The sequence below is a fragment of the Ipomoea nil genome, unplaced genomic scaffold (genome assembly GCF_001879475.1).
Source record: "Ipomoea nil cultivar Tokyo-kokei standard unplaced genomic scaffold, Asagao_1.1 scaffold1310, whole genome shotgun sequence".
Taxonomy (NCBI): Eukaryota; Viridiplantae; Streptophyta; class Magnoliopsida; order Solanales; family Convolvulaceae; genus Ipomoea; species Ipomoea nil.
This window is the reverse complement of record NW_017617738.1, coordinates 1,311,683-1,334,832: the sequence shown is the minus strand read 5'-3', so window position 1 is coordinate 1,334,832 and position 23,150 is coordinate 1,311,683. Positions and strand designations below refer to the sequence as shown.

The 23,150-nt window shown below is 41.1% G+C and overlaps 1 protein-coding gene across 1 annotated transcript; it reads right to left on the bottom strand.

The window, feature by feature from the left end:
* Positions 1-864: 864 nt before the first annotated feature.
* On the bottom strand, positions 865-2,584 carry LOC109185040 (berberine bridge enzyme-like 8). The gene has a single exon (XM_019335037.1). The coding sequence runs from the start codon at positions 2,527-2,529 to the stop codon at positions 934-936; it is 1,596 nt and encodes a 531-aa protein (XP_019190582.1). The 5' UTR covers positions 2,530-2,584; the 3' UTR covers positions 865-933.
* Between the last annotated feature and the right edge of the window lie 20,566 nt (positions 2,585-23,150).

Genomic DNA, 23,150 nt, shown 5'->3' with positions numbered 1-23,150 from the left:
GAAAAATTGTAATTTTTGCACAATGTGTCAATTATCAAAATGTTACTTCTCAATTTTTAAAACCTGACATATATTCCCTACTGTTGAGAACCTACTGTGGAGGATGAGAATTTGATGCATTTGTTTGCAGAATGTATTTATGCGAAGAGTGTGTGGCATGATTTGCATGTTGTACTTGTTGCCGGTGGATGGTTTGTGTTGGGGGGATTAATGGTTAACCCAAGCGTTGTGCGTGCCTGGGGAGGATAAGGCGGAATTAATGGCAGCATGCGATTTGGAGGGTGCGGAATGAGGCAATCTTTGAGGCCAAGTAATAGGAAATCATGGTTAGACGCGCGTGTGGTATCCAGTGGTGTTTCAACAGCGGTGGAGGGGGGAAATATGGAATATATTTGCTGCTTTGATGCCGCTTTATTTGCGGATAGGCGTGCTTCCACAAAGAGGCACTTTCTTAGATCAAGGATAAGGCCTTAATGAATGTGCTCTTTCAATCGGACTGTCAGGTTCTCTGTACGAACTTGTCAAGGCGAGTTTCATTCGGTTCTTATATTTGTTATATTTATGACTGAATATAATAGGCGTGCTTTCACATATTAGTTTCGAACCGATCGAGTTGCACGTGTTCTTGCAATGGATGCGGTTAACTCAACTGTTTCTCGGGTTTGGAATGTCTACTGTACTCACCTGAGATTATTGTTTATTTGATTGGTTAATGATATATGTATGGTTTTCAAAAAAAAAAATGTAAAAGTGACTACATGATTTAGATTAAAGGTGAAAATTAAATAATTCGTATTATATGCTGTCTTATTCCAAATAATTAAAAATCACAGACAAAGATTTATCAGTACATAATAACCAACAGAAAATGAAATTTTAACATTTATTGTGGAGCTAATAAGGAGAGAAATATATAAGCTAAGTAAAGTAGTTTCATTTCCTCCCAGGGAAGGTAGGGATGCTTTGTTCATCCCTAAAGAAGTTATCTGGATCAACTTTGGTCTTTATCTTTACCAACCTATTGTAATTCTCCTTGAAATACTTCAACCCATATGTTTTCCCTTCAAAGTAACTTTTTCGCCGACCCTTGTTGTGATTTATCCCCAAATCCAAGTCCCTGTAGTTTAAGAACGCCTCCCTAGGATTCTTCGAAACAAATGGAGTCATATATTCGTAAAGCTGTCTTGTTATTTCTAAGTAGTGTTGTGCTGCCTCGTACCCATGCTCGTCCCAATTGGTTGCGTATTGAATCATGGCTATGTTTCCAGAACGGTGGGGGAATGGTTTTGCGGCGGAGGGAATCTCCGCCATTCTCCCGCCGTAGGGGTTGAATGTGAGCATGGGTGTTTGAAGCTCCACCATTTTCTTGAAGATGAATTCTATGCCGTTTCTGGGCATTGGGGTTTGGAGATAATCTGATTTTCTCTTCAAGTGGACAAGGACTTGTGGAACCCTAGAGAGCAATTCTTCCACAGGGGTTCCAGATGGGAAACTCGTGTAGAAGAGTACGGATTCTATCCATCTCATCTCTCTGCAGTCACTCTGGGTTAACCCTAGCTCTGGGAAGCTTTCATCCATGGTGGAGAGGAGGGTTTTGGAGTCTCCGAGGAATAGAGCGTTGAAGGTGGCGCGTATGGTTTTTTCTCCGGGGTGTGTGGTGATATTCACGACGTCGACTGTTAACCGAATGAAGAGGTTGGGGTCCAGCTTGTGAGACATGCGCTGGTAGCAGTAAACGATGTTGGTAGCGTTCTGGTCGTAGGTTCTTCTGACGCTGAAAATCGTCACCTTAGGTGGGACGCGTACTAGGTTTATTCTGTAAGACAAGACAACTGCGAAGCTAGAGGCACCGCCCCCGGTGATGGCCCAAAACAATTCCTCCCCCATAGATTTGCGGTCGAGTAGACGACCGTTTACATCAATCAACTTGGCATCGATGATATTATCCACGGTGAGGCCGTACTTTCTCATCATGTTTCCATATCCAGCACCACCAAAATGGCCTCCCACTCCCACTGTCGGACACACACCAGCAGGGAAGCCATGCACGTTGCTCTTATTGGCAATTCCGTAATAAACTTCCCCTAAGGTGGCTCCTGCTTCAACCCATGCAGTCTCATCCTCGATGCTAACATTGACGGACCTAAAGTTAAACATGTCGAGTATGAAGAACGGCACGTCAGAGACATACGATACACCCTCGTAGTCATGACCACCACTTCGGGCTTTCATTTGGAGGCCATGCTCCTTGGCACAAAGTATGGATGCTTGGATGTGGGACAAATGTGTAGCAGTCACAATAAAAAGTGGTTTTTTCGTATACGATTCATTGAATCTCAAATTCCGAATGTATTCTTGTAAAACCGAAGAAAATGAACCGTTGTTGGGGGTGTATATAACCGGGGAGATTGGATGAGAGGGGTTTGAACGATCATTAAGGCATTCAAGAACGGTAGTAGCACAATAACACAAAGGTGCCCAAGCACCAATGGATAAAAGGAAAATGGTTAACAAAAAAGCAACTCTCATACCTTGGGTGTTGATTGAATTGATCTTTTGTCAAAAATCAATGTTTGAAAGAGTTGAAAATTTGTGTTATGTATGATCCAAAGGAGGATAGGTTGAGGTTTATATAGAGAAATATTTGGATATGGATGCAAATATTCAATGAAGAAATTTAGGGTTGAATATGGATAACATATGATTAATTGGCCTTCATTATGGTTAACCAAATTGTTTTCTCTTTGAATTTCCATCTCTGTTATCTTCATAAACTCATGCCTAAGTCATGCTTTCCTGTATTTATGTAAGTAAAATGTGCGTGTGTGTACAGAGAGAAAGAGATCAGAGAAGTTTTAGTAAACAAGATACTATAACCTTTTCCGCTAAAAACTAGTGTTCAAGAATTATGCAAAATTTTGGTGTATTTAATGTTTCCACCATGGTAAGCACCTTTACATACTATCGACTATCGATGTAAATATTGCTTTCAAATTTTGTCTCATTCATTGCTTAAATTAATGAATTTTGATGAATATACTGAATAAAATTTTCAACAATATGCGATTGGGCCTATTGAAACACAAAAAACCAATAACGCCTCTATTGATGCTCAAACTCACAATCTTCCAAACGAAAGTCCAACCCGAGTACCATTAAACCACATAGTCTTGGTCAACAATAAATTATTTAGATCATACAAAATATCTTAATTAGCTAGGGAGAGAATGGGACATATATAATTTGAAAGCAATGTTTGACCAATTAAGGGTGTTTTTGGTTCATGGGGATATTTAGTTGGCATGAATTGCATTGGAATTGAATTGCGATGAGGGAGAGATCTGTGAGTAGTGAGGTGAACAGAGAACAGAAAGGAGGTTATTCCATTAATGGTAAAAAGTCAACTGTGGAAGTAAAAGCAAGGTGCCTAATATATGAGAAAATACACGGTTATAACAACCAGAAATATCTAGAGTGTGTAAAAGACTCTACTGCCCTTCATCTTCTCCCTTCTCCTGTTGTCTTTGGCACTTCATCCTCTGCTTCGACTTTATCCTCCAACATGCAATTCAATGAAATGATAAACTATATTGTTTGGTTGGAGGAAATTGCAATTCCCTCAATTCATTGAATTACAATTCATAGGTCCCCGTATGAATTGCAATTCAATGAATTCATCCATACAATGAAAAGGGAAAATGACATATTTGTCATTGAATATTATTATTAATATTATTACATAAGGGTATTTTAGTTTTTATATCACTTCACTCATTTCCATTATTCCTCCATACCAAACAATGTAATTATAATTCCTATTTTATTCTTACCTTATTTTTTTCTGACCGAATTACAATTCCTTTCCTCCTTAATTCCTTCCAACCAAATGCCCCGTCAAGTTTATATAAATTAAAGGAGTGATTCTTCTCATTTACTTTAGTTGTCATGGATAGTTTGATGTGATAGCATGTTTCATAGTGGTGTCTTGTCCTCATTTACTTTTGTTGTCATGGATAGTTTGAAGTGATAGCATGTTTCTTAGTGATGTCTTGTATGATAATTTGTATCGTATTTGACTTTCTTGTATTCCGTTTCATGTATTTAACAAATTAAAAACTTAGTTTGCTTTTATGCTCCTCATTTTACAAGAAAAGTTATTTCTAATTTAGTTTAAAGTCTTGAGGCTTGAGGTGGCAATTTATATCCTGCAACGCGGCGCGCGTTACATTATGCGCCCAGATTCAAAACGACGTCGTTTTAATTTTTTTTTTTTTTTAAATTTCGCTACCCAGCGAACTGCAAGGGTAAACTCGTCTAAAACACCGGAATAGGGAAAATCACATTGTTGTGTGTTTTATTACACTAGTGGTGCATGTTGTTAACACTATTGGTGTATTCTGGAACCCGGCCGCTATAAATGGCCACTGTAATTACCATAACACGGGAATACACCATTGGTGTGTTTCACTGTGCTGTGTTTTATTAGACTATTGGTGTATGTTGTCAACACTGTTGGTGTATTCTGAAACCCGTCCGCTACAAATGACCACTGTAATTACCATAACACCCCCACTTCCCAAAACGCACGAAAATCTTCAAAATTACCACTGCCGTTAGATTAAACTGATTCAACGACACAGATACGACCACACGACCACACCTAATGATATGACCACATATGAGCGCTCTTCCATATATATATATATATATATATGTATGTATGTATGTATGTATGTATGTATGTATGTATGTATGTATGTATGTATGTATGTATGTATGTATGTATGTATGTATGTATAAGGCCAAGTTCTAATGTGGCCAGACCTTAATGTGTCGTCAGTGTAGCCGCACCATTAGGTATGCAAACACGCACCAATAGTGTAAGAAAATGTACCAATTAAAAAAAAAAAAAAACACCATTCGGTACGAATTACCACAAAATGCTGCATTAAATATGCAAAAACGCACCATAAACGCACAATTAGGTGTGAGGAGGTATGGTGCATTTATTGTTGGTGTGTTGTTCGTTTTGGGGTGCATTAGTGCATGCATTTCATTATTGTGTGTTTTCTAACACGATTGGTGCGTTTTTATATACCCAATGATCCGGTCGCACAGACCGCACGTTAAGCCGTTAAGGCATTACTGCATTTAACTTGACATATATATATATATATATATATATATATATATATATATATATATATATATATAACCACTTTGTCCTATTTTACATGCATGGTTCACTTAAATGGATATAACTCAAATTATTTTCAATTCATTTTTTTTCTTTTAGTGTTAGAATATAAAATTTAGGGAAAATTACACTTTTCGTCCCTAAGTTATAGGGTAATTATAAAATTAGTCCCAAATTGTAGGTCATGCTCACTTTTCGCCCCTAAGTTATCATTGGCGTTGCACTTTTCGTCCCTGAGTTAAGGTAATTGTAGGATTGGTCCCTAAGTGTTGATCATTATCATTATCATTATACCCTTTAGGTCATTTAAATGTTAATGTAAACAACTAATTTTTTCAAATATCTTTTTACCAACCGCTGCTATAATTCGCTGGTCAAACCCTCTAATATAATATGCTATTTGCTAACTGCTAACACAATCCGCTGACGCTAACCGCTAACTGCTGATTGCCAAACAAGGTTTGTTGTGTGATTTAAATACTCTCTTTGTCAACAAATCCCTCAAGTAGTTAATATGATTGACTTTATTATTATTATTATTATTATTATTATTATTATTATTATTATTATTATTATTATTATTATTATTATTTTGATGGTATTACCAAAATACTTGGTAAATAAATATATAACATTATTTTGTATTATAATTTTGGTATTTAATTAAAGAATTGTGTACAAAAAAGATAATGGACAATGTAGTGAAGATAATCAATTGATGATGAATTTGAATGTAAAGTATTTTTACATTGGAGAAAAATAAAGATAATATAACTAATGAAAGTATTTCTCTTAATTAATTTATAGATAATGAATAATTTTTTTTGTTTTTTGAATAAAGAGATATAATTAGTTGATAAATTTGCATGGAAAGAATTTATATATTTGAGAAAAAAAAGACAATATAACTAATGAAATTATTTCTCTTATTTAATTTATTGACAATGAATAATTTTTTTTTTTTTTAATAAAGGCATTCTACATACATAATTTTAAATTAAAAAAATGCATATTTACTATTTTTTGTTGTAGCTACTAAATTATTATTTAATTTAGTAAGAGCAAAATAAAGTACTAATTATGTCAACTTTGATTCGGATAGGGTTCGAACCTAAGACATTTCTTATTGAAATCAATGAGTAAGTTAACAGTGAACTAACAGAAATTAACGAAGAATATACTCCGTAATATTTAACGAAAAAGTTAACGGATAATCATATACTTAATGATAAATTAAGAAATCTCATGAAAAAAATAAAATATGATCAATCTAAAATATTTATTTGATTAAAAACTTTGATCGTCATTTTTTTTATCCATTATAGGCCTAACTCTCTTTGGTCTTATTAGTATAGCATGCATATATATATATATATATATATATATATATATATATATATATATATATATATATATATATATATATATATATATATATATATATATATATATATATGTATGCATGCTATACTATTGATCTGTACCGGAAAAACATACGGTGTAACAACCGTCAGCGAATAATGCTGGTAACCTACTCCCACACGTTAAGTATAATATAGGTAGATATAGGAAAATCATTTTGAAACCGGAATACATATATAACCTAAGCAACTCTAGCTTTAAACCAAGATCAAGACTCAAGACACAAAAACAGACTTGACGCTATAGAACAATCATAAAGACTAGCATGCATCCTAAGAACACAAGACAAGGCATAATAGACAAGTAAGCTCATAATAGCAATTAAAGGCAACAATGGGATCCAACGATAATCAATTAGCAAGTCATCATCAAAGCATACAATCCATCTTCAAACCTTATACCAAGTTCCAACCTTTTCACTCCACTCCATCCTTATTTCAGTTCCAAACTGTACCTCCAAGCCACCCTTATACCTCCTCCCTTATCCCTCCGGAGCAACTATATGCCCTACTCTGTAACCACCAACAAGTCCACCAACATGGTAGCACCGAAGTGTCATTTGCCTGGTCCGTGCCTCTAGCACGATAACCGAGCACTCGTTGTGCTTTCCGCCAACAATTCACCTCCAACAATCACAATCTCATTCTCATCAATCACATCAATCATTGCGCAATGACCATGATACCCATCATCATACAATCAGTCAACATATAATCAATCAATAACAATCAAGACATAATAACAACAACATGCACTACAAATAAATTCCTAGAACGGTACTCAAAACATCAAACGAGACTCATACACGTCAAACGGGGTACAACGGGGCACAACGGGACACAGGGAAAACATCAAACGGGGAAAAACACCCCACCACACCCCGCCATTCCCACCCACCGGCCACCCGCTGGCGGTGACACTGTTACAGCGGGTGCCCAGTGGGCAGTCGTGTAACACCCCTAATTTTTAAAACATTTAAAGCTTATGAAATCAAGGAAAATTTATCATTAATCATCCAAACGGGGCATAAACTAATCATAAGAGTCGAGGTGTTATGCCACACCTAGGTTTGAGAACCTAGATGCACATGCTACAACTAACTAATCTAAGCATAATCCAGAATTAATATTCGAATACAGTTCAAGGCACACAGGTCATAGCAACTATGACTAGAACTAACTAATTAATGCTAAATCAGCGGGTCCGTCTAGCGCACTCTGAAGCTATTGATCCGTACCTAAAAAACATGCAGTGTAACAACTGTCAGCGAATAATGCTGGTAACCCGCTCCCACACGTTAAGTACAATATAGGTAGATATAAGAAAATCATTTTGAAACCGGAATACATATATAACCTAAGCAACTCTAGCTTTAAACCAAGATCAAGACTCAAGACACAACAATAGACTTGACATAATAGAACAATCATAAAGACTAGCATGCATCCTAAGAACACAAGACAAGGCATAATAGACAAGTAAGCTCATAGATAACAAATAGAGACAACAATAGGATTCAAAGACAATCAATTAGCAAGTAATCATCAAGGCACACAATCCATCTTCCAACCTTATACCAAGCTCGAACGTTGTGGCTCCCCTCCGTCCTTATATCAGTTCCAACCTATACCTCCAGGCCACCCTTATATCGCATCCCTTATTCCTCCGGGCAACGACATGCCCCCACCGACTAACCATCTATCAACCACCAACATATCAAGATAGCGCCGCAGTGCCATTCGCATGATCCGTACCTCTAGTACCACTGTACCAATACCAAGGGGTCAGCGCGTATAGCCCCGACATGGCACCGCAGCACTTATAACCTGACCCATGCTCAACGGCAAGCTACTCGAAGGTGGGTTTGTGCCTTTAGCACAATAACCGCTAGGCATGTACCTTTAGTACAATGACCGGGCACTCGTTGTGCCAACCGCCAACAATTCATTTCCAACAATCACAATCTCAATATCATTATCATCTGTCACACCAGCCATTGCGCAATGACCATGATACCCATCACCATTCGATCAATCAACACATAATCAATCAATAACAATCAAGACATAACAATAACGACACGTATTACACATAAATTCCTAGAACGGTATTCAAAACATCAAATGAGACTCGTACATGACAAACGGGGTACAACGGGACACGGGGAAACATCAAACGGGGAAAAACATCATGACCCACAACAATTTTCTAGCGGGTGGGTGGCGGGTGGAGGACCACCCGTCAGCCACCCGCCGGCGGCCAGCCACTATTCCAGCGGGTGGTCGGCGGGCAGATCACTGCCCGCCGGCTGCCCGCTGGAACAGTGTTCCCCGGTAGCGGGTAGCCGTGCCCCCACCTACCCCCCACTGATACTCAGGCAACTTTTCGGTCCTGGCATCTCTCGTGGGACCCAAAACCATGTCCAGACACGTTCAAACACATAACGACAAACACCACTGTAACACCCATAAATTTCAAGATATTTAAAACCTATAAAATAAAGGCTAATCTCTTATTAATTCCCAAACAGAGTATAAACTAGACATAGTAGTCGGGGTACTATGCCACATCTGAGTTGGAGAACTCAGATGCACAGGCTAAGCTAACAAACAAAGCATAAACCATAACTAATACCCAAATACAGATCAAGGCACGCAGACCACCTCATCCAGGCTAGAACTATCTAAACTAAGTCCACTAATCCACTAGCGCGCTCCGAAGTTACTCACTGTCCTTGAAAAACATTTGGTGTAACAACCGTCAGCGAATAATGCTGGTAACCCACTCCAACGCGTTAAGTACAATATAGGTAGATATAAGAAACTCATTTTGAAACTGGAATATATATATATACTTACGAGACTCTAGTTTAAATCCAAGATCAAGACTCAAGGCATATTAACAGACTCAATATCATAGAATAATCATGAGAACTAATAGGCACCCTAAACATGCAATGCAAGGCATAACAAACAGATAAGCATACAAATAACAAGTAGAGGCAACTAAGGCATTCAATACAATCAATTAGCAAGTAGTCATCAAAGCACACAATTCATCCTCCAACCATATACCAAGTTTCAACCTTGTAGCTCCCCTCTGTCCTTATATCAGTTCCAACCTATACCTCCAGGCCACCCTTATATCCCACCCCTTATGCCTCCGGGCAACTACATGCCCCCACCGACAAACCACCTTTCAACCACCAACATATCAAGATGGTGCCACAGTGCCATTCAATGATCCGCACCTCTAGTGCCAATACCAAGGGGTTAGCGCATATAGCTCTAACATGACACCGCAGCACTTATAACCTGACCCATGCTCAACGGCAAGCAAGTCTAAGGTGGGTGTGTGCCTTTAGCACAGTCACCGCTATGGCCTGTACCTTTAGTACAATGACCGGGCACAAGTGGTGCCAACCGCCAACAGTTTATTTTCCACCAATTACAATCTCATCATCATCAGTAGTCACACTGGCCATTGCGCAATGACCACGATACTCATAATCATCCAATCAATTAACACATAATCACATAACAAGCAAGACACAACAACAACGACACGTATCACACATAAAATCCTAGAACGATGCCTAAAACACCAAACGGGACTCATACACGACAAACGGGGAAAAAGACCACGAACAACGTTGGGTTTCCAGCGGGTAGTTGGCGGGTGGAGTACCACTCGCCAGCTACCTGCTGACGCCCATGTACTATTCAAGCGGGTGGCCGGCGGGCAGACCACCGCCCGCTGGAACAGTGTTATGGGCAGTGGGTAGGTGGCGGGTGGTCAGTCCCCCCACCTACCCCCCACTGATACACAGGCAACTTTTGGTTTTGGGATCTCTCGTGGAACCCGAAACCATGTCCAAACACATTCAAACACATAACGACAACACCACGTATTCAATTAACGGAATTAAATCAAGAATCACACCAAATACGTTATAACATGATTCCTATACATTCCAAGACTCAACATAAATCATTTAACGATCCAGGGACATCCGAGATCACAAGAACATCAATAAATCTATATGCAAAGTCCTAAACACAAGTCCTAGGCTATACTCAACACCCGATCATGCATAATCCCGCCCAAATATACCAAGAACATCATAATACGAAATTCACGAAATAAACCTAGGGCTCTAGACATAAACAAAATACAAGATCATTCATATTATTTATCATAGTATCAAGAACATCAAGATTATCACATAACATCAAGATTAACACATAAACATCAAGATTATCACATAAACACAATATAAACCCTAGACAAAGCTCTATCAAGACTCAAGCGCCGAATCATATATCAAAGGAGCCAATGAATACGATATAGCAAGGAAAATAGGTTTTGTTGAGACATGGGTTACCTCTTAACCTTAATTAATCCTCCCTTGGCTACTAAGGTTCTTCCCTAAGATTTCCACCCTATTGATCTCCCAAGGCTTGGTGGTGGGGAATCTCTTGGGAATAATTTCGTGTAATATAACTATGGGTGGTAAGTGTTCTAATTGCTTTCTAACCCCCTATTTATAGAATCAGGAATCCTAATCAGAATCTGAATAGTAAAGGTCTACATTCTTTATCCCTAACAGATATATAGGTCTAGGATTCCTAATTATAATCTGACTAGTAAAATGTCTACTCTCGTTATTCCTAATAGGCTTAAGACTCTAGTTTAGGCAAGGGTCCACGGTTCATGGTGGACTACATTAATTAATCAGAGGGAATCCTAACCAAATTAAATCCTTTTAAATTATTATTAACGGAATTAATTAAATAATTAATCCGGGATTAAAGTCCGTAACAAGGGGTGTTACAACAACGGATTCAATTAACGGAATTAAACCAAAAATCCTACCAAATACATTCTAACACGATTCCTAAGCAGGCCAAGACCTAACATTAATCATATAATGGTTCGGGAGCATTCGGAACCTCAAGAATATCAAGAAATCTATACGCAAAGCCCTAAAGATATATCCAAGGTTAGACTCAACACCCAATCATGCATAAACCCACCCAAATATACCAAGAACATCACAACAATGAGATTCGCGATATAAACCCTAAGGACAAGCTCCAGACATAATTAAAATACAAGATCACACGTATAATCAATCACAACATCAAGATCACCAAGATTATCAAATAAACACAATATAAATCCTAGGCAAGGCTCTATCTGTAACACCCCGTGTTACGGCCTCTAACCCAAACTAATTATTTAATTACTTACCATTAAAAGAGAATTGAATTCCCTTAATTAATTGAGAAGAGTCCACCATGGATCATGGACCCTTATCCCTAAACCAAATCCTTAGTCCTATAAGGAATAGAATAAGTAGATCCTTACCATTCAGACCATAGTTAGGACTCTTAAGTATATATAAGGACTTAGGAGGCACCTAGAAATCACACCACAATAGATTCACCACACAAGAGTTCCCAAGAATTCCCCTATCACCAAACGTAGGAGAAATCACGAGGAGGAGATCTTAGAGAAAAAACCTTAGTAGCCAAGGATTCTAATTAAGGCTAAGAGGTAACCCATGTCTCAACAAAACCTATTTTCCTTGCTATCATCTTCTTCATTGGCTCCTTTGATATATGCTTGTGTCTTGATAAGGCTTTTATGATGATTATGAGATAATCTTGATGTTTACGAGATGATCTTGATGTTTATGTGTTGATCCTGATGCTTATGTGATAATCTTGATGTTCTTGATTCTAAGACAAATTATGATTTGTGCTTTATTTATGACTAGAGCCCTAGGGTTAAAACGTGGATTTCGTATTGTGATATTCTTGGTATGTTTGGGTGGGATTTTGCATGGTCGGTTATTGAGTCTTGATATGTTTAGAAGTCATGTTTGGATGTATTTAATGCGATTCTTGGTTTTAATCCATTATTTGATTACGTGGTGTCGTCGTTTGTGTTTAAATGTGTTTTGACATGGTTTCGGGTTCCACGAGGAATACCGGGACCAAATCATTACATAAGAGTCAGTGGGGGGTAGGTGGGGGCAGGGGTACCCGCCACCTACCCGCTGCCCCATGGGACCGCCTGGCAGAGGGCAGCCGTCGAGCAGGCGACTGCCCGCTGGGCACCCGCTGCCTCGTGATGTGCCGCCGGCGGGTGGCCCTCCACCCGCCGGCCACCCGTTGGAATTTCAGTGTGGAACGTGGTGGTTTTCCCCGTTTGATGTTTCCCCGTGTCCCGTGGTGTCCCATTGGATCCCGTTTGTCGTGCCTGAGTCTAGTTTGATGTTTCGGGTACCATTCGTAGGATAAAAGAGTCTTGTGTATTGCATGCTAGTCGAATTAGTATCCCATTGGCCTAGGAGAAAGGTGCATGAACCCCTTAGGCACATCTCTAGTAATGTGGTTGACCACGCATAAGTTATATATGTATGATTTCCCCCTCCTTATGTGTTAATGTGGGTTGCATGTGCTTGGCTATGTGTTAATTGTGCATGATACCCCAATTGGTTGCGATCAATTGGCTATACAGGCAGTTGGATGGGTTGAGAACCATCGGCTGTTAACCCGGCCGATTGCGATCGGACGGGTATATAAATATATATATAGGGCTGCGATCCATAATCTGGTTGCGATCAGATATACATACTATTCAGGCTGCGGTCCACCATTTGGTTGCGATCAAAAGTTATAAATGAGTTGCGGTTCATCGATTGGTTGCGATCAATCCCGTTGTGCTGCGGTACAAGGCAGGGTGCTTCGGGGCCGTGTCAGAGCTATATGCGTTGACCCTCATGTATGGGCATGCGATTGGTCCTGCGGCACCACCAAATGTGTATACGTGGTTGAAATAGTGATTGAATACTGATATGATTGATATGAAATAGTCTTGTGACCTTATGGTGTATGCTAGTATCTTTATATGCATGATTATATCTGATGAATGTGCCTACCCTTGCTTGTTGAGTCTATTCTCGGTTTTTAATTAGATTCTCATAGGTATATATGTATTCCGGCTTCAAAATGGTTTTTCCTTATATATATATATATATATATATATACCGATATTGTATTTTAAGGCGTTGGAGTGGGTTACCAGCATTATTCGCTGAATAGATATATTTGGCTTTCAGGCACAGATGAGTAGCTCCGGAGCGCGCTAGTTGGACCAGAGGCTTAGCTAGTTTAGTTCCTGATCGGCCTGCGTGCCATGATGATGTACTTGACATTGATTCGAGGAGTTATGATGTTTAGATAGTTTAGCCTGTGCATTTGAGTTCTCCACCTCAGATGTGGCAAAGCACCCCAACAGTTATGTTTAGTTATGCTCTGTTTTGGGATTTAATGATAGTATTACCTTTATTTCATAAGCATTCAAAAGTTTTAAATTTTAGGGGTGTTACACTATCAAGACTCAATCATAGAATCACACATACAATATTCAAAGGAGTCAATAAATAAGATATAGCAAGGAAAATATGTTTTGTAGGACATGGGTTACCTGGTAGTTTTAATTAAAACTCCTTACAACTTCCTAAGGTCTTTCCTCAATCGATCCTCCCTAAGCTTGGTGATGGGGAACTCCTTGGCCTGGAGGGGATTTCGTGTGGGGAGAAGGAGATATGGGTGATAGGGTTCGAATGCCTTCTAATTCCCCCCTTTATATAGGTTAGGATCCCTAATACGAATCTAACTAGGTAAGAGGTTTAGGATTCCTAATTACAATTTGAGTAGTAAAAGGCCTACTTTCTTTATTCTTAATAATAGGATTAAGGGCTTAATTAGAGATAAGGGTCCATGGTCCATTGTGGACCACATTAATTAATCAAGGGAATTCTAACTAACTTAAATTCTTTTTAACTATTTGTTAATGGAATTAATTCCATAATTAATCCTGATTTGAAGGCCGTAACACAGGGTGTTACAAGTCGCATGCCCGCTGGAACTTGGGCAGCGTGGGCAGTGGGTAGGTGGTGGGGATTCGTCCCCCCACCTACCCTCCACTGGTACTATGGTAGAAATTCGGCTCGGGGTTCGCTCGGGGATCCCAAAACCATGTTTGAACACATTCCAACACGTAATAACAACATCACGGATTCAATTAACAAGGATTAAACCAAGAATCATTCCAATTACGTTCTAACACGATCCCTAGACATGCCAAGACTTGACATCAATCACATAACGGTTTAGGAGCATCCGAAACCTCAAGAACATCAAGAAATCTATATGCAAAGCCCTAAAGATAAGTCCTAGACTAGAATCAACACCTGATCATGCATAAACCCACCCAAAAGCACCAAGAACATCACAATACGAAATTCACATTATTAACCCTAAGGATAAGCTGTAGACATAATTAAATCCAAGATCACACATATAATCAATCCCAACATCAAGATCAACAAGATTATCAAATAAACACAACATAAACCCTAGGCAAGGCTCTATCAAGACTCAATCACAGAATCACACATACAATTATCAAAGGAGCCAATAATCAAGATATAGCAAGGAAAATAGGTTTTGTAAAATATGGGTTACCTCTTAGCCTTAATTAATCCTCCCTTGGCTATTAAGGTTCATTTCCAAGATTTCCCTCTGATTGATCTCCCTAGGGTTGATGGTGGGGAATTCCCTGGCTAGGTTTCTAGGGCAAATTTTAGTGTGATATAGTTATGGGTGGAAAGGGTTCTAATTGCTTTCTAGTCCCCTATTTATAGAGTTAAGGATACTCATTAGAATATGGATAGTAAATGCCTACTTTCTTTATTCCTAACCGATATATAGGTCTAGGATTCCTAATCAGAGTCTGAATAGTAAAAGGTCTATTTTCTTTATTCCTATCAGGCTTAAGGTCTTTAAAATAGGCAAGGGTCCACGGTCCAAACCACGCCAAACCAACCAATGCTCGTCCTTGAGCTAGTTAGTTTACCTACGTAGTTTCCAAAACATAGCACAAGCTTACAACTAGGTCAGGGAATTTTAACACACTTTGTCTCCTAACTTGGTGCTAGTCTAGGATTGATAAAGTTAAGAGGCAAGTAAGGTTTGAGACGGGATTGCCTTGGTTTCCCGTTCCCGAACTTAAGGCTCCGCGTACGCCTAGTATGTTCTCGGCCACGGACATCCTTTGGTCCAGTGACCCAGCCGTCATGTTTAAGGATGATGACCCTTCCCCTATGATTGGATTTCAACCCATTGTTGGATTTGCAAAATTCCATATGTTTCAACATGGGGGCATGCAATTTGAACTTGACCTTGTGCTTAAGGGGGTAAGCAAAGGTGCACTCTAGGCTCCCAACATCCTTGCTCTTGTTGTTGTTGGCCAACAGACTGTCTGACACGTTCATTACCAAAATCTTTTGCCCGGTCCGTTATCCATTTCTCGTTTGACCTCGTGGCCATGGAGATTTCGTCCTTCTTTCCCAAAAATAGCTCGAACAATCCTTGTACCCCAAGTTCGAGTGTAAATCCAAGCCTTACGGCCGTATTCCGATACGCCCGTGGTCGTCAATTTTAGTAGTTTGGCCAAACGGGTCTGACTTGGCACCACTTCCTCACTCCGATCTTCGGAGGTGATCTCCAACTTATCTCTATTCTCGGTGGTCGCCGGGTGGTGATAGAATTCCTTTCACCAATTTGGGGTACGTATCTCATTTTATATCCAAAAATACCCTCAATAGTCCCTAGAACTAAAGCGTTTCGATCGATTCCTTAGGGAATTGATCGGGTTCGAGGGTTTTACCTTTCAACACCATGTAATCGGCATCGTTCCACTCCGCTTTTTGGGCTTTCAGCGGTTCTCCTTGGCATTCGTTGGGAGAGTTAGAGTGTGTTAGGGTTGGAAGCTTTTCCTTTCGGCGTGAACAACCGGTGGTCGACGTTGTGGTTGCCGGTAGTGGAGCTGTTCGATAGGGTGCGGCTGCGAGCGGCGAACGGTGGTTGTAACACCCCCCCCCTAAAACAAGCTATAATAAAAGCCTTAACGCATGCAGATAACGTAACAAAACACTAGCACATCGGATGAAAAAAGATAACTGGATAACATAAAATCCAAACGGGGGTGTTATGCCACGCTTATCAACACGATAAACGCTACGGCCAAATCTGCATGGTTTACATCTATCCAAAAACTCATAAGTCTAAAACCAAATTGGCTCACAGGCCGTACAACAAGGGAAAGATACTACACTATCGGGCACTAGACATCGCGCTCGACTAGACATCACCTGTAAGAACACAAAGATAAACATGGGACGACGCCCGGTCAGCGAATAATGCTGGTAACCCACCAATACATGTGAAATAACATACATAAGTAAGGTATAAGCCGTAAAACCATTTTCGAAACGGAATACATATATACAAGTGTAAAACCACGAGTCAAAGCCAACATAAGACTCAACACTCTCACAAGTAACACGGGAACACATCCCAAGACCACAAGAACAACACGACTCACCAAAGATTCAAGGCATGATCCATCATCACTCAATAGATCAAAACCCGACAAGTACAACGCGAATGAATAAGACGCACACAACCGGCAACACATGCCAAGGCCAACATGCCTTTGTGACTACACACGTCACAAGAGAAGAACACACAACACCGGCTACAATAGCCCTCGTGACATCACCCATCACGAGTTGGTATGCCTGCCTTATGCCCTGTTCCAACCTTATGGCTACCCCCAACCTTGTTTCTTCTTTCCAACCATTACCTCCAGGACCCCCTGTACTTCTTAGTCCAACCTTTTCCCTCCTGGGACCGTCGTCCCCCACTAACAAACCACCAATTTCATAGTACACAAGGTACCGTTCACACACACGGCGACACACGCCTTCCCAAGAAAATACGTGAACCTGACACACATGTCACAACTCCATAATCACGTCACGGCCACCACGAGGACCGCTGCAATACCTTGGTGACTAGTGTCCCATACCACTAATCGTGCAATCCAGGTAAAGCCACATACACATCACACTTCAACAAGAATCAATCAACGGATTACAACGAAGGTATGAAACTCACTCAATCAAGGAATGGGTCACAACCCAACAACAACAACGATGAATAACACAAGTTATCATCAACCAATCGGAAGGTACAAACTACACACATGCTAGCATTTAGACACCGAACTAGCATGCTTATCAACGGGGAAACCAAAGATAGTTCCGAGGAACACACAAGACACTTCACGGTCCAACGAAACACAATGTTGAACACTTAGCACGATTCAAGACACCAAAGTCCTACATGGATACCTAACATATAGTTCTAGACATACGAAACATCAAGAAGACACTCAATTAGTTCCACAAAAGAACATCGGGAAGTCAAAAGATCAGATACCGAGTCAAAAGAATCACGGGGAACAAATCCCATCACAACACCACTGTAATACCCGAAATTTGTCAACTTTTAAGACTTATATAATAAAGGTAAATTCTCATTAATTCCCAAAAATATAACATAAGAGTATGGGGTGCTATGCCACACCTGAGCTGGAGAACTCAGGTGCACAGGTTAACTATCTAAAATCCTTAATAATGTCAATACATAAGCATGGCACGCAGGCCGAAAGGGAAACTATCTATTCTACGCTTCCAATCTCTAGCGCACTCCAGTGTCTACTCAACCGTGCCTGAAAGCCAAATATATCTGTTCAGCGAGAGATGCTGGTAACCCACTTCAACGCGTTGAAATACATTATAGATAGATATATATATAGATATATGAAAAATCATTTCGAAGCAGGAAGATATATACTTAAGAGACACTAGCTTTAAAACCAGGAATAGACTCAGCAAATAGGGACAAGCACATCAATCAATAATAAACAGTTATGTAGAGATAGTATCATAAGGAATACGTATTTCAGGTCACCGATCACTTCTCAATTCCAAACACATCATCATCCAATCATTATTCATATCACATAATCATTGATGGAGACACGGGACCAATCGCATCCCCCGAACATGAGGGTTAATGCTTATAGCATTAACACGGCCCCGCAGCACCCTACCTCAGTACCGTGGTATGAGAGGAGTTGATCACAACCAACCCTTTGAGAACCGCTGACGAACTCAACGTCGGACCACGATCCGACACACCTCTGACGCACACAGTCGGTGGACCGCGATCCCCTTTACAAGGGGGGACTTACGACACTACACACCGTCGATGCGCACAGTCGGTGGACCATAGCGGATCAAGCCCGGCTTACCGCTGAGCTATACTCAGTCGGTGGGTGAAGATCCTCGGAGACTATGGCCCTACACACCGGTGTCCCATCATCCGGTGGATTGCATCCAGTCGTAGCCCTACACACCGCCTGATTACTCAGGTCGGTGGACTACAGCCTTCCTCGGCTTATTGGCCCTACACACCATCCTGGCGCGTTCAGGTCCGGTGGGTCATAGCACCGAGGCCCATATTTGGACCTGTAGTCCAAGAAGTGAATCAATTTGGCCTTAGCCACTTCTGAGCCTTAGCTCAGGAACAATCCATTTGGCCTTCAGCCACTTCCGAACCTTTAGTCCGGGAACAATCCATTCGTTCTTCAACCGACTTCCGAACCTTAGTCCGGGGACCACCCAATTGGCCTATAACCAAAATGGGGGTTCATGCAACACATAACACATAGGAGCACGTAATAGTATTTTGGGAGGGGAAAGACATATAAATAAACTTACGTGTGATCATTCACATGCTAAGAATAGTCCTAAGGGTTCATACAACTTCCATCTAGGTCAACGGGTTACCAATTCAACTAGCATGCAATCCCTAAGACTTATCTAACCTACGAATGGTACCCGAAACATCAAACTAGACTCAAGCACGACAAGCGGGGTCCGTTGGGACGCCATGGGGAGCGGGGAACATCAAACGGGGAAGTCGGGGACCCGGGGTGGGGTACGGACCAGCGGGTAGCCTGTGGGTGGAAGGCCACCCGCCGGCTGCCCACCGGAGGACACTGTTCCGGGCAGCGGGTTGCCGGCGGGCAGGCGGTTGCCCGGTGGCTGCCCACTGCCGGGCGGTGTCCTTTGGGCAGCGGGTAGGTGGCGGGTTCCCCTACCCCCACGTACCCCCCACTGACTCTTTTCACATATATTCGTCCCGGGAACCTTTGTGGAACCCGAAACCATGCTTAGACACTTTTAAACGCAAATAACGACGCCACGTAAGCAATTAACGGATCAAAAGTAAGAATCACGTAGGACTTATCCTATTACGACTTCTAATACAAACAACACCCGAAGATGCGAATTCCCACCCAAATATAAATCAAGAACATCACGATACATATTCCCAATCCAACCTAGGGCTCTAATCCCACCCAAATCATCAAGAACATATTTTATTTTCAACATCAAGAAATATCAAGATTCGTCAAGAATCATCATATCAAAAATCAAGAACTTCTTTCTAACATCAAGATCATCAAGATTATCAAGAAAGCATATAAATCACCTTATCAATCATCAAGAACATATCACCAATATCATAAACGATTCATCAAGACACAAGTGTAGAGAGGAAGCCAAAGAAGATAATTATAGCAAGAAAAATAGGTTTTGTTGAGACATGGGATACCTCTTAGCCTTAATTAATTTCCTTGGCTATGAAGGGTCTTTCTTTTAGATTTCTCCTTTCTTGATTTCTCCTAAGGGAATTCTTGGAACTTCTTGTGTGGTGAAAGATTATTTGTGGTGTGTGGTCGGGGTGTTACAACCATTGTGTTCCCCGCGGGTAGACCCACGGGTAAGCCCCTACTCGTGGTTCCGCCCGCGGGTACACACCCACGAGGCCAATGTACCTGCGGGTGGGCGGCGGGTAGGGCTCTGCCCGTCGTTCCGCCCGCGGGTACATCCCTGTGTCCAAAATAATCCCTTCGGGGATTTTCAACTCCAAGCTCAAATTCAAGTCCAAAACAGGCCAAATCTCACCCAATACAACAAAATGACTTGAATCATAGGAAAGTCCAAGCAATGGCACAAAAGAACCTTAAACACAAGCTCTAGATATGCATTTTCACAAGACAAATGCATAAACACTCACATTTCATAGCAAAACACATGTAGAATCCAAGAAATCACATATAGGTAAGCAAAATAGGTTTTGTAGAGCATGGTTTACCTCTTGTAGACTAAAAGACTTCACTTACACTTCAACAAGCTCCCCACAAGGCTTACTTTCCAAACCCACTTCAAGAACAAACCAACAGATCATAAAGATCCTACTTTTAAGAAAAAGACATTTAAGATGGAACCAAAAACACAAGATGGACTTAGATCTTACCCTCCTAGATGCCCAAATAGGTGAAAGGTTGAATCTTGGAAGCAAATCTTGAAGTCTTGGCAAGGTCAAAACTTAGCTTGGAGAAAAAGCTACTCACCTTTCTAGAGAGAAGGTAGAGCTAATGTTTTAGAAAGTGTAAGGGGTGAAATGAAGATGTCTTCTAGGTTAGGTTACAATACTAACACTTGGTGAAAGGTCAAGAATGCCCTTACTAACATTTAGAAAGTGTAAGGAACAAGGGAACACCCTTCAAAGCTCAAGGTACAACATGACTTTGAAGTTGACTAGTCAAATACTAGTCCTCAAGTATTAAAAATCAGGATTTTAGGAATTAATTACTCAATTGAAATAGGATTAATTACTCAATTAATCCATGGATTGAATGTGGATTTTTGGGGTGTCACATCCTCTCCCCCTTAAAAGAAGCTTCGTCCCCGAAGCTTGGGTACGACGAATTAGATACAAACGGTGATAGGGAACAACATTGTGACAAGAGGTTCAAGAACGAATCCTTTCGGTCAAAGCTCAAAAGATTCTCACAAGAATTCCAAACAAGAAACAAGGCATAACAATTCATGAATTGGCAAGAATTTAACAAAGGAGTAGATTTAGCATCACAAACTCTAATCTTAACACCAACTTCAACTTCTACTCAAACACTAAGGACAAGACAACCAACACAAAACACCCGCTACTACTACGAAGCTAACTAAGCTTCAAGGCTACAAGCAAAGCAAGCACAAAAGCAACAACAAGCAACCAAACAACGGCAACAACGGCCAGAAGAAAAAAAAAACAACTACAAGGAAGAAGGCGAACAAGGTAACCACAGCTACTAGAAAGACTCGCTCTCCGACTCTTCGGACTCTTCAGACTCCTCCTCATCTTCGTCTCTACGGCTCGAACTGGCCTCAACCTGGTCTAGCCTCTGATGCACGGCAACGAACTGCGTCCTCATGTAGGCAAAGCTCTCCTCGATCAAGCGGTTCTGCTAACGACGCAAAGAAACAACACGCTCTTCATGCGACATGGAGTCGTGCTCCCTCTTTGTGCGAGCTTCTCTTCTTCGTCGGTTCTCTTCACCCTCCGAGTCGCTTTCTTCAACTGCAACGGCCTCCGGTGCTCCCACTTCGTCCTCAAGGTCGACTTCATCTTCGGCTTCCTCATAACCTCCCAAGCTCTGTACAACGAGACTCAACTTCCCGGCATGGATCCCAAGCGCTGCTGCCAACTCGGCCCGTTCATCAGGTGCTTTCCTTGCAACTTCCTCAAGCGTGATGTACTCACCATCATCCAACAGAAACAGATTACAACTCCGAAGGTTGGTGGCATCCAACACTAGCTTTCCCACAGCCTTAGGAAGGCAACCATCCACACTGACACCCTTCCTAACCAAGATCCAACTCAACACCATCCCGTAAGGCAAACTCTTCCGGTTGTGATCCCGGCAAAACACCATGTGTTGCAACATCAAAGCAGGCAAGTTGAACTTAACCATGTTCTTGAGACAGAAGGCAAAAGTACACTCCAACTTACCCAACAACTTGCTCTTGTTATTATTCGGCAACAAACAGTCCGACACCAACATCACCAAAATCCTTTGCTCCGCAGTCAACCACTTCTTCTCCGGCCTTGATGCTTGAGTGAAACCACTCTTACGGCCTAACAAGTAGCTCAAGTAGTCACGGTACCCCATGGTATCCGTACTAATCCAAGAATGACCACTATACTGAGCCACTCCGGTAGCAGTCAAACTCAAAAGCTGAGCTAGCCTCTTTTCAGAAAGCACAACCTTCACACCTCTCACTTTTGAAGTGATCTCAAGCTTATCACCCTCCTTTGTCACAACCATGTGACGATAAAACTCTTTAACCAAACTCGGGTAAGTCTCGGCCCTTATGGCGAGAAACCCATCCAACAAGCCCTGGAATCTAAGCATATCCAACAAGGAAGTAGAAAAAGATTCCGAGTCAAAAGCTTTACCTTCAAGAACAAGCTAGTAGGTATCCACCCATTCCGCTTTTCTAGCCAAGCTTGATCTTCTAGGCATGGTAAGAGATGACCCAAAGCTCAACAAACAAAGCCCACAACTTCTTCTTCTTCCTCCTTACACTCGCTGCCCCTCTCTCTCTCTCTCGAGCCCGCTCGGCTCTCTCGGCGACTGCAGGTCGGCGGCGGCACAGCGGCTCCGGGCGACGGTGACGACGGTGTGGCGGTGG

Coding starts and splice junctions, on each gene's coding strand:
- LOC109185040 (XM_019335037.1), bottom strand. CDS start 2,529: ATGAGAGTTGCTTTTTTGTTAACCATTTTCCTTTTATCCATTGGTGCT.